Raw genomic sequence first — 13,714 nt, 5'->3', positions numbered from 1 at the left:
TAATTAAGTTTAATCTAATTAATGTTTTATGAAAACATCGCGGGCGAGTGAGGGGTAAAAGTCACACACGGAATACCTGCTTGATCAGCAACTTTAGAGAGATACAGTTTTTTTTATTCCTTTCTGTTTTATGGAGAACCACAGACTTGAAAATAAAAAAACAAAGGACCACATTGCCAAGAGGGTGGAAAAGAGAGATAACCATAAAAAATAAGGATCTTAAATTCTTAGAATAAAAACGTAGAATAAATAGATCCCTTACTTAAGTAATAATACTTACCTCCACTCTCACTGTTTTAATAGGCCAGTGGTTGAAAGTAAATTTACACCAGTACAGAGCTTGAGTATTTTCATTTTATGCCACATTAAACTTTAACTTTAATACATTTCTAAAAGAATTACTATAATGTTTTACTCCACAGAATTTATTTAACAGCTGTAATAGCTACATAACATATTTTACATAGAAAGGAAGATGAGCTCACGAAATTCAACACTGTTAAAAGGTTAAACCAATGGCTCCCAATATTTCTCATTTAAAAAGGTGTTTGAGGTCCTATAAGGGAAAGGGCACAATGTTCCACAAAAAGCAAACAGTAAGAAAATAGTCCAGAAAATCTTATTTAACTTTTTCTCTATTCAACATCATTAATAATCTCAGATTAAGTATTATATATTATATTGGTACTTTTACAAAGCAATCCGAGTAATTCTTCACATTGATTGAGACCTATCACTTTATTAATGCTGACGCAGCATTGTACTTTCACATGAATATTGCCTTAAGTCTAATTTTTTCAGATACCTGGCAGTCTCCTTTTGTTTTCATGTTACAAAAGTACAATTATGTATATATTGGCTTATAAAGAAACAAGTCAAACAGTGTGATGCTGTGTGCTAAAAGCAAATAATTTGAGTTCATCTCTTACAGTTCATGTAGAGATTTTGCTATCACATTGTAAGTGGCCTGAAGCACATGGCCACAACCCAACAATTACTTGCCGTTTTATTTGGTTGCAATGACACAAATGTATCAATTCTTCTATCAATTACAAATGACTTTGGACACCTGATACTGTTAAAGTTTTACTATTTAATATGAATGAAATGAATATAACATGAAAGATTACACAAACAAAAAAACAGGTTTACATACAAAATGATTTTATTATGAATCCAGTGATGCCATAGCAAACCGATACACTGAAGTGGACACAATGTCCTAAAAAATAAAAAAAACATCTATATTTCCTTTCCATGCATAATATCTGTTTTTTAACCAAACAGAAAATAGGATTACTTTCAAACTGGAATTCATCTTCCCCTTCCTTCAGGAGACTTGATCACAACAGTGCAACAAAGCTCACACGAGCAGTCTCTCAATAGCCAGTTGAACAGACTGAATCTGTGGCTTGAGCTGAGACCCCTCCTTAATGGTGACCGAGGTAGCAATGACGGGGCGCGACACCCCACAGGCCCGGCCCAGGGCCTGCTTGGAGCGGACAAACACGTAAGGGACGTTCTTGTCCTCGCAGAGCAGTGGCAGGTGGAGGATGATCTCCAGTGGTTCAGCATCAGCAGCCATCACAATGAACTCAGCGATGCCTCTGTTCAAGGTTTTAGTGGCTGGAGAAGCAGAGTAACAGAAATATAAAAGAAATGAGAAGTGATTCTGAAATAAAAAAACCACAGATTCTATGTGATTCTCTTTCTGAACACAGATACACACACCTCTGACAATCAGTAAAAATCATTGAGAATATTAAAGGTTTTACTGACGTAGTAGGTTGATGTACTGCACTGTATTAAATAGAACTGAAAATCATCATATTGGAGCCAGTTTAACATTTCTATTCTTAATGTGGTCGAAAATAGAGACCGTTTCTACATTTATCCAGAAATTCATGATTCGTCAAACAGCTGCTGATCACAGCTTGAGCTGCGATGCTTTTCTGCTTTGGCCTGTGTCACAGCATAGTGAACACAATATCACTAGGCCTTTGGCTAGATAAAACAAGCAATAAGACAAAAAAAATTCATAAACATTACAAAAATGCAACCTTTGATCACAATCAACTGATGTATTAAAAAGTATTTAGACCAGTGGTGTAGGGCTACAACTACCTGGCATTATGGATTATTCTGCCAGATATTTTTCCTATAAAACATCACAAAGTAGTGCAAAATGCCCATCACAACTTCCCATAGCCCAAAGTCATGTCTTATTTGTTCTATCCAACCAACAAGTCAAAAAACAAATGGCTACACAGCATAGCAGATATTTGGCATTTTTTGTCTGAAAAATGAGAAATAATCAATTATCAAGTTGGCATATAGTTGGCAATTATTTGCCTTGTCCTTGCAGCTCTGTGATAATATAATTTATTTGTGTGTGAAATTACTTTTCCTGGTCTGGGTCTTTTAAATCCTTCCAAGAAACCCAGCTCTATTTACCTGAGGGGACACCACGTTTTTACAGGCTTTTGTGACAGTGGCGGATTATCGTATCAAATTCCGAGCTTGTTGGTTAACCACCTGAATACTTGTACTCTAGTCAGATGTTGCTATGTTTCCTCACCTTCATTAGCTCCCTTCCCAGCTGCTTGTAGTTAGAGGCTTGCTGCACCAGGTCAGGATAGTTTTGGTCAGCGTGGCGTCGGCCAGCGGGTAGGCCTTTTGGGTTCACTTGAGCTTCAGTCTGAACATGATACATAAAACAAAAATAACACTACATTAACCTCAAGAAAGCATTTTTTAATGAACAATACGGCGCTGTTACTTTGAGTTTCAGGTTAGTTCGCTTTGTGCAGTCTAGTTTCTTCAGTTTGCTAATAGTTAGCTAGCCTGTTAGCTTGTTCGTTCATTAAGAACTCAACACTCACCATTCTGAGTTGTTTATCTGGTATTCTGACCCTCCGGCGAAATGCTTCACGGAGGAGTATTTCCTTCACCTGGGTTTGAAAGGGCACCAGACACGAGGTATTGTTTTATAAGTAATATTCAGTAGCTATACGAACTCTCCGAACTGAATTACATGCAGAGAGTTGCAAGTCCAAACGTTTACCACACGTGTGCGGGGACGCACATGCGCACTAGTGATACAATCTGAAAACGACAGGAAATACTTTTTTTCTGATGTGATAAAAAACAGATTTACTATCAGAAAGTTTAAATTGAGTTATTTAAATGGTAATGCAGTAAGTCTATGAGTAAATATTGATTGTTTTGATTAACTTATAACATAAAAAATATAAAAACGGAATACCAGCACTTCCGGTTCCCTAGTCCCGAGGTCTATGGATTTTTGAATGGGCTGTGGTTAACACAAACTGAAGATATCACATTTACATTTTTTCAAAACGTCCATCCTTTATTTAACTTTGCATGTGTTTTTGTAATATACAAACAATTAGACATACTTGTTCATTAAACAAAACAAAAAGTAAAAATTTCCATCAAAACACAGTAAAGAAAAAATGATACATACACATACATATACAAAAATATACATAAATCTGATAACAAACACAGAATTACAGTAAATGAGAGCTTTATTGGAAATTCGGCTGTATTAAAATACTGTTATTTGAGCACGAGAGAGTGGGAGAGAAGCAAGCAGATAAGGGGCTGAAATCGGTTTAGACTAGACTTGTTAATCATTGTACAAAAGATTTTACGACCATTATTCAATTCTTTGTTACATTTACATTGATATACTGTGTGTATATATATTTGGTGTGTTATTAATACTTTTTAAATCTCCGTGTCAGCAGAGGGCGCGCTCTCATTGACTCCGCGTTACTTTGCGAGAAAAGGAACACGCAGTGCATTCTGGGTAGGGCACTTTGAAGCGGCCATATTTGCTTCATCGTCCTGACTGAAGAGAGAGGGGAGATGAAGGGGATTCGGGGAATAAGTCGGTTGTCGGTAAGGACTCAGAAATCCTATCCTGTGTGTTTATGTGTCGGGACGGTTGTGGACGCAGCAAAAAGTCCTTTTCAGTCTGTGGGATTGTGGGACGGTTGTAAATATTCAGGGTCGTGTCTGGACAAGCTGCGACGAAAGAGCAGAGGAGGAAGCGGCCAGCTGAAGTCTGACATAACTCTGTGTTTAACTGGCAATAAACCGACTTATAACGGTATAATTGATGGTCCAGACGTAATATTTGTGAACTAACATTAAAACCAATTCACTAAAACCTAGGGGCTGCTGAACAAGCCACTCAACAAGTGCAGAGCTTGTTATATCTTGTTTGTGTAGACTTGATTTAGCGTCATCCCTTTCATATCCCTTTACACATTACTATTTAACTTTAATATTGCGTAGCAGTTAATAACTTGCTTTTCATTATACAACTAATCTAACCGTAAAGTTAATAAAGATAATCTCATGGTGGAAGAAAAACGTAATCTCAGCACAACACCCAGAGCATTTTTTTTTAGCATTTTGACACAAAATCTTTGTGGTATATTTATTTATTTGATGTTCATCGTGTATAACAATTTTATTGGTTCTTAAATATTAGTATAGATCTGAAAAGAAGATTTAACTTAATTTGCATTTGCTGAAAAAGGCCCTAGACAAGAGGTGATATCATAACTTTTAAAAACCACAAGGTCCAAGTGGTACCTGTTCAGGAGCTTTTGGGTTTGTCATATGATCTTCATCATCAGATGGAGTTTGCCTAGTTGTTGTGGAAATACACTGTAGATGAATCAAATTTCCATTTCTAAGTACTTAAAGGACGTCTCATCATGGGAAAACTCCCATTTGCTGATGAAGACCACCGATATTGATATAACTGAAAGCTCCAGGACAGAGGAAAAACCTTGTGATGAGATTGGACTGGTTCAGGGACCAGTTACTAGATCATGAGTTTTATATATAGTCTACTATAAAAATTGTAACAAAAATGAAGAGTTGGCTTTGTTTTGTAAATAACAAAAATATTTCGTCATGTCCAGAGGTCTTGAAGCACCGATCCATCATTTTCATAATCTTTTCATGTGGTCTAAACACTTTTCTTCTCACACTGCGCCTTTCAACACAGTCAGCAAGCAACACATTAGTTTGTAATGTCCCACCTTCCCCATGTTCTCTGTTTTCCCAGAACGAGGCTTTACGCGGCTCAGGCTGCCCGTAAGGGGGAGTTCAGTGGTGCCGGCCGAGCATGTTAAGTTTCAGCCGGCAGGATGTGCAGAGGTCAGTGGTAGTTGACTTGTCTTTCTTCTCCACAGAGAGCGGTTCCTATGCGGCTGCCAGAAAAGGCCAGTCCCTTGCCAGCCCGCTGCTGGCTCTACCAGGATGTACATGTATGTTTGGGAATGATGAGGGTCACTGTGCTGGGTCCTGTGTGGGGTTGGCTTGGTCAATGTGGTTTGTAGAATCTGTGAATGAAACTATTGAGTTTGTTATAGAAAACACATTTTGTTATGCTTTTTATGGAGTAACTATTTGTCTCTTCCCATATTTTGGCTGAATATAAAATGTCAAATCCTTTGAATGTCCAATGATGGTTAGAATATATATTGAGGTTTATTCTGAATTTGTAACTATAGTTTTAGGTTGGCAAATGTTTTACTTTAAATATCTGTCTGAACTGATTGATGGAAATGACGAACCTCTGTTCAGTGGACCAAACTGCCCAGTGGACTGGTGATGCGCCTCACTTGAGAACTATTCCCCAGCCTCCAAGATCGGGGTGTTATCAAGGCTGGTTGTCGTTAATGAAGACCGCCTGACAACAGGGGTCCACCCACCTCCTCCGAACTGGCCTCCAACCTGGTAATTGATCCTTCAATATGGCCTGTTCATCGTCTTGTGTCCTTCACTACTGTATATCTAGAGCAAATGAATATTGGCTTCTGTCTCAGCCTGGTGCTGATGTGCATTTTGTGTTTTCCCAGACAACGCAAAGGAGCTTCAATCTTTTCAAGATATGCCGTGGTGTTGAAGCTGTGGGAGGCAGCGCTGCGGTCAGTAACCAAGAAAGATGTGTCATAGCAAAAACGCACTGTCACACAAGTCTCTGCATTCTTATCAACATATTGTTTCTCTGCAGTGTGACTATCAATCCAGAGAGAACATTGATTCTAGCACTGTTTGACTGCTTGAGAGATGCCATGTAAGTCTCTGAAATAACACTAATGTTGTATTTATATTTTACAAGCACATTAGTATATAATTAACATTAGACTTGATAAAAATGTCCCATACTCGTAGTACAGGCAGAGGACATTGTTTTGAGTATCGTACTCATCCCTTGTGAGTGGAAGCGCTGTAAAACATCTGTAATTAACATTCTTCACAAAGAACGGTAGCTGGGGTCTCTCTTTGAATTGTACAGGCATATTTTTGGTGAAACAGTGACGGCTTAGCGCACACTGTCCGTACAAATGTTCAGTTCAGTTCAGGAGAAGTGGATGATTCTGCAGAAATGGTTTGAGTGTCTGTGGATGTAGTGCGGATAATGGCACAGTCACTTCAATATCACTAAACATTTTTTTTTTCACTCTTTCTAATTGTTCTGCAGTGAACACAGTGATGGAGTATTTGATCAACGTGACGACATGCCCCAAGAGTTCCGGCCATGGGAGGTGTCAGACCTTACACCCAGAGTGAAGATGGACAGAGCTCAGGCTGCCCACAGCACTCAGATAGGTAGGGACCTTTATTTCCCCTTGCAATGCACTCCAGACTATTAATTTGGCCTGCAAGAATCTGACTTTGGACCTCACCCCAAATAACTGCTTAGATCTAATTTAGTCCCACATGGTTTTGATTATAGTACTGCTTACTTTTATTCCCACCTAACATAATAATATTTCAGTTTATGATCCCTTCCTCTTCTCTCCTTTTCCAGCTTTTGGTTGAAGCCCTGCATGGAGGCAGCCTACAAGAACGCCCCTCTCTAACTCTCTGTACTGCCCGACCACATGGTGAAAACATCCGCTGAACATGTGAGTACTTTCCCAGTATTTATTCCATTAAGGCTGATGGTGTTAATTTCCATTCAATCCCTTTTTTCTAATGTTTGCATTTTTCCCTCCAGCTGCACCAGTTTGTCCAGAACAATTTCACAAGCGCAAGAATGGTCTTGTGGGGCTTGGTAAAGGAATCTTTAATGGAAATGGACATTAAAAGGAACATACTCTGTATTAAAGATCATTAAGTTTTGGCATTCATCTTTCCCTCCAAGGTATTGACGCACGCTGTGCCCTTGGAAAAAGCATAGGGAGAGCAATTCCTCAACATCGCAGTGGAGCAGGCACCACAGGGGCCAAGGCTCAGTATCGTGGAGGTGAGCTGAATAGACGTTAAAAAAAAAAAAAGAAAAAAAGTGCAGGTTGATTTTAACACTTGAATTGAAGAAAATGAAACTCTGTGTTCCTCCCTGACTCCGTCTCCTCTTGCCCTCTCCAGGTGAGAGCCGTATGGCACAGCACCAGCAGTCTGGTGCACTCAGCGGTGGTGAGCCAGTCAGCAGCAGCGGGCAAGCAGCGAGGCTCTGGCCTTCAGTGTGCTGCAGCAAGTACTGGGAGCTGGGTCCACATGTCAAGAGGGGATCAAACGTCTCCAACAAAACTGGTCCAGGGTGTTGCTAAGGCAACCGCTGACCCCTTTGATTGTGAGTGGTTGTCAGTTTGTAACATCTATCTTGTGAAACAGTTTGCACACTAGGGCTTCGCCTGCTCATTATGACACGGAGAGTGTGTGCATGTTTGTCATGAAAACTCTCAGCCATTCTACAAATGTGTTTATCTAATTGCAACAGCACCTGTTAAACCTTTTTTTTTCCCCCTCCATTTTTCTGAACAGCGTCAGTGCTTTCAATACTAGCTACTCTGGACTCTGGTCTCTTTGGGGTCTACACCATTTCCCAAGCTGCAGCTGCTGGTGATGTGAGTATCCGACAGTCATGAAAGGAGCTTGTTCATCACCACAAACTGCAGTAAAATGTCTTGACGTGACCTTCTGTCCTTGTGCAGGTGTGATTAGGGCTGCTCTTGCCCAGGTGAAGGCTGTTGCTGATGGTGGAGTCACAGCTGCTGACTGAACTCGGGCCAAGTAAGACATGCAGACAGACTGCTCTCTACATACAATCTAGATGACCCACACACTGAACAAATATTAAATTTTCTATTTTTAGTTGACACTAACATTAAACAAAATGGGGTTAACAGTAAAAAAAAAAAAATTGTGGGTCCTTTTCCCCTCCCACTTTATTTACACCCATGTTAAAATGTTTCCCCTCACCTAGTTTCACCATTGTGGCTTATGGTGGGTTTTGTCTTTGTTTACTGTTCAGGGCCCAGCTGAGGGGACAGTTCCTGATGTCTCTGGAGACCTCAGAGGGTTTTCTGGAGGCACTGGCCACTCAGGCTCTGACTGACGGAACCTACATCTCCCCGAGGAAATCTCCAAGAACATTGACAATGTCTCCTTGAGCGATGTTGCCAACGTAAGACATTTTGGTCTTGTCAGTGCTTGGTTATTTTGATGCTAAAAAGGGAATGTAGTTATTTGTTACTGATTTAGATTAATTATTAATCAGTTAATAATAATAATATGGGTTGATTTATTTTGTTCTTGGTAATATAACATAGATGTGAATTTGTGGTTAATAATTGTGATCTATTTTCTTTTTTTATTTCCAGGCTTGCCAAGAAATTCATGTCTGGGAAGAGACTATGGCATCCAGCGGCAACCTCATAAAAACAACCCTTGCGTGATGAGATCTAAAGCCCCCCTCATCACGTAGTACTCTTATCTAACTTGACGACAAAGCAAATTTTGTCCCCTTCTACATTTTGACAAAAAACAGAAATAAAGCAGATTTCATCATCACCACATTTTGCAGTGTTGTTCTGAGAGATATAATGTTCATAACACCACTGGTTATTTATAGGTGTTGTACACAGAATATTATTCAGTGATGCTGCTCTGGTGCATCACAATGTTCATCTGTCCACATTAACTGTTTAGGCTCATGTAAAATATGATAAATTTCTAATCTACCTTATGGAGTTGTTATGTGTTTTTACTGTTGTGTCTGAATGTAATAAAATATATCAGTTTTAGCTTGTTGGTTCATTTACAAGCCTTGGAATCACGCAGCTGACAGAACAGTCTCCATTCAAGGTCCACTTAGCTTCGCTTGTTCTGGACTTTCAACCAAAATTGAGGAAATAGGAATGAACTGTCAAGGCAACATGGATGGGAAGTCCAAGAAATGTTCAAAAGTCATGGAATTTGTATACATCTAGAGCTCCATTGCATCTGAGAAAACTCAAATGAGGGCCTTGTAATACAATTGAAAGCTCCAGAGAGAGCAAGTTAGTGGACTTTTGAGTTTTAGCTCTTTCATAAAGGTGCCACTTTTATAGATCTTGACTGTGTGATTGCTCACAGCAACACACTTAAATGATCACCACTTGCATGATTTTATGCTGATACCAAAGGTGGCAGGAGCGTCGGCTATTTACGGATTTTTCTCGCGAGAGTTGCCTACTACAGACATGGAAGACGCGAGCAGACTGGATTTTAGTTTCCATTAGTGGGAGAGGACAGCATCGTCTGGCAGGACCACAGCCGTTGTGTCTTTACACGGGCTTTAAATCGGTAAAACGGGTGGAGAGTTTGAAGCTCTGATGTGAGTCTAGGTGGCGTTTTCCATCTGTGAGCGTCCAGCGGATCGGGACTCCGTGTGGACTCAGAAAAATATCGACTGCCTGCATGGACATATTTTCACAGCTGGAAGAATTGAATCAGCGATTAAAGCTCTTTTGTGAATTCTCCACTCATTCTCTTTGTTTTTTGTTTTTTTTTTTTAAACCAAAATATCACCGGAATTCTGTGAGCATCCGAGGGGTAGACGATCCACGGAACCCGGGCAGCGATCCTCACCTCCCGGGCTGGAGAAGAGCCAGCAGGTCGGTTCAAGATCGCTGTTTGAGGTTCAATGAAATAGTGATTTCCGAGGGAAATCCCTGCCTGTTTTAGCGTGGTGGGATTAAACAGGATGTGGGGCAAACAGTGGATCAGACCGACCCCATCACACCATCATGCGCAGGCAACTGTGGCCGGGATGACGGAACATGAGGTGAGGGTTTAAGTTACTGACTGTCTAAATGTCGGGCTCCGGTCACAGAAAGGTGAGATCGAGGGCACATAAACACTCAGACCTCCACCTGTGTCCACCGACATGGATAAACTCACCGTGATATCAGGATCCTCCTCTTCCTCGCTGGCAGACATCTTCGCATCGCCAGCATCGCCAACCCGGACTGGATCAACACTGGAGAATCAGCCCGGTAGGTTGTTGTTGGCGCCTTTGGTCGCAGCACTTGTTTATGTTGTAGTGACGGGAACACACTGGGGGTAAAGAAAGACTGAATCTGAAATCTATATCGGACAAAATATCATTTTGTTTAGACTTGAATCTTTTTTTGTTTTTGCAATTTGACAAACATTTAAAAGTTTAATATCGCATTTTGGGAGAAACCATCACATCGCAGATTCACGGTGGGCTCAATTAGGAAAATCAGCATGAAATCATCGTGTCTGAAGTTAGTGGAATGTGTTCAGAGCAGTGTGATTGTCCACGATCCGAGCCTTTTATAGGTTTGTGACCTTTTAAAAATGAATCGGGTTATTACAGCCTTTGTTGTGGTCAGAGTGTTATGAGGAGTGATTTTTCATCTGGGATTTATTCCTAATGAGGGTGAAAGTATTTCAACGAAGAAACTGTAAACAAAAATTCTTAACGTACATTTCCCCAACTTGTTTCTTGAATTTCAGCTCAAGCCAAAGATTCAAGCTAATAATAACCAAAGCCCCAAGTGTTTAGAAAGGAGGAAGTAACCAGTTTGTTGCCAAAGTCATTCTCTTCTCTGTGGGTATTTTATGTAACGTGTTCAATATGTCCAGAGTGCAACGATCTGGGCTGATGGTGGCAGGGTGGTTTGATTGCAGACCTTCAGAAGGATTCCATACAAACTGGTGCGATGAACCTTAGCTCTCACGACTGCACTATATCAATCAGTATGTTAGTTGACTTCTAATCATCCCGTTACCTGGCAAAGCACAGAGAGGCCTTTTAACAATCAGACTTCTTGTACTTAACAGCTGCGTGGTCACAAGAAGCCAGTAACTGTAACACCTGGACTGTTGTGAGTTGCTCAGTACGCAGCCACTTTACCGTGTTCACGTTTAAAGGCCCTCGAAGACTCAATTTTCTCGAAGTCACCTTCTTACTGATTGAAAACCACCAGACGTCTTCTATGAAACATTTTTTTTTTTTTTATATAAGTTGAACGTTTGGTTATTAACCTAGTTTATATTTGTTTGTTGTGATCTTTTGAAGTTGACGAGAGCCTCAGAGAGCCAAAGGTGATGTCAGTATTGTTGTGAGTGGCCTAGCATCTGAATTCAGCAACTGCTTCAAATTCGATGATATTTTACTAGCCTCCATGGTGGGGACAAATTAGAAAAATTGATTCAGAAGGAAGTTAGCTGAACAGCACTGTGGTCCTGCTAACATTACCTCACCAATTCAACTTGACCACTGGACAGCTTTGTCCAAGAAGAGACAAAGGGGCCTTTGCTAGTCAACTTTGTTTTGCCAGCGAAAATCTACAGTATTATGGGCCAATAAATTGTACAGACTTTGATTGTGTAAAATAGGTGGAGGTTTCCCCTTTTAAAGCTTAACAAATAACAACTTGAGGTTAATTTTATGGAACTTTACAATTTGAATTATCTGGAAAAATTTTAGTAAAGGGAATATTTTAATGACATGAGTTACCACCGCAAGACTTGGACAAATGATGTTTTTTCCAGTGGCATTTCAAATACATTTTTATGCTGATCTCTCCACTTGGAAATGATCCGTGTCTGAAAATGGATAATCCTGATTTTACAGTGCTGGTGAATTGAATGAACATTGGTTTTATAAATATGTGGTTCATCAGCCTGGGTTGTAGATGAAATAAATTGATTGGTTATTACCAATATGATCATATTACAGCCCAGTTAAATTAATCATTAGTGGGAAGCCAAATTTACATTGATGTTACAGTCCCAGTCCTAAAGAATTATAGTGTTATGAAAAACAGGTGTTGGACACAATCCCCAAATCTGTCTGCAGACCAGCCCCCTCCCTTGGTTTTTTGCCAGCAGAGGTTAAGATTCAGATGCCAAAGTTCCAATAGCTAAAACATTGACCTAAAAGCTGATGCAACAGACAAACCAGTACCAACTACAGTATAGGTGCCAGCTGCCACCTAACATACTTAATGGCTACAGTGGTTCCCAGAGATAAGCCGTAGCAGGCGTAACCTTGAAGTGATTATAAAACAGGATTTTAATTTGGTTGTGAAAAACACCTGGCTGCAGTGCAAAAGTCGAGCAAATAACAAAGCCGTTTTTTTGTTGGCTAATTAAATCAGTAATCCACGGACCAAATTTGTTTTTTTTATCTTAGTGTCAGTAGGAACCAAATAATGGACTAAAGTTTCAGAACAGGCTTTCCAACCTTGAGAGTTTTATTCCTAATAGTAAAATAATGGTGTTTGGGAAATTACTGTACTTACTGTACTAAAAGCCCTGTTGTTCCTGTTTAATTAGCCGGATAGTCCATCTAAACAAGGCGGAATGTCTTTGTTGGGGAATGAAGATGTGTGAACTTTTAATTAGGCCCTCCTGGGAGAGAAATGCTTTTCCACCTTGGAGAATTCAGACTCTGCCAGGCTCAGTCATGAAACGTATTTTTATTTTGGCTTGTGATTGCTTAAGTTTATATGTAGAATAATTTCACCCAAACCTGTGTTCTCCTGCACACGAGCGCCTGAATCAGATAAATTCCTTCAGTTTGGCTTGTACTAGGTTTTTTTTAAACTGCCTTTATATTACTTATTTTTTATAATATTCATACCAACACATCGCTGTTGATTGTATTGTTTTCAATAGTTTTTAAGTTAATTTCTGAACTTTTTCAGAGCCTGTTTTCCAGAAGTCTTATGGCAGTTTAAAGAACAGGTTTTCCCCTGTTTTTCTTTCTCATGTTTACTTGTGGATATTTTTGGTGACCAAGGCCTAACAACTAGCTAAAACGAAAAAGGTCACCTTTGTTTTTGGATCCCCTGGCTGGATTAAATCTGGGTAGAGAATGGGAGAGACCCAGGACTTCTCAGTCCATTAAAGCCACTGAACCATAATTGATTTAGTGGTCAGCTGGCCCCAGGGGCCCAGAGAGTCAAGACTCTGGATGAATTGTGTGAAAATGTGTAACTAAACTCACTCCCAGGATGGAATAAAAGATTTTAAAAAAATATATAAGTATTGTGAATTAAATGTTTGATTTTGGAATAAGGTATGGCCATTTTTCCTTCTCACAACGTTTTGCAACTGGGTCAGTCCAAGTGTGCAATCCGCATTTCCCTTTTATTCCTTTTTAAGCACAATCCACTTATAAGAAATAAATCATTTTCCTAACAACCTCTGTTTAAATCACAGCAGGACTGTCAGGACTCTTCAGGGTCCTGTCTTACGATTAGACACAATGTCATATCACATATTACTTCTTCTATTTTAAGTTTTAATCATTTCAACCAGCCTCTTTCCCAAATGTCGCATGTCCCGTCCCATTAATAAATCTTAGACTGAGTTCTTTCCATACAGTATCCCACACCACCACAGGAAACTGTCCCTGTAT

At 39.8% G+C, this 13,714-nt stretch overlaps 1 protein-coding gene across 1 annotated transcript in view; it reads right to left on the bottom strand.

The window, feature by feature from the left end:
• Positions 1-1,143: 1,143 nt before the first annotated feature.
• The window catches only part of snu13 (small nuclear ribonucleoprotein 13), a 13,584-nt gene continuing 1,013 nt past the window's right edge, over positions 1,144-13,714 (bottom strand). The window contains exon 3 of the mRNA XM_022743253.1: positions 1,144-1,626. Coding sequence (XP_022598974.1) covers positions 1,364-1,626 — 263 coding nt within the window. The 3' untranslated portion in view covers positions 1,144-1,363. The remainder of the gene's footprint in view (positions 1,627-13,714) is intronic.

The sequence above is a fragment of the Seriola dumerili genome, unplaced genomic scaffold, assembly GCF_002260705.1.
Source record: "Seriola dumerili isolate Sdu_G_001 unplaced genomic scaffold, Sdu_1.0 BDQW01000068.1, whole genome shotgun sequence".
NCBI lineage: Eukaryota > Metazoa > Chordata > Actinopteri > Carangiformes > Carangidae > Seriola > Seriola dumerili.
This window is presented reverse-complemented; position numbering and strand designations above follow the sequence as displayed.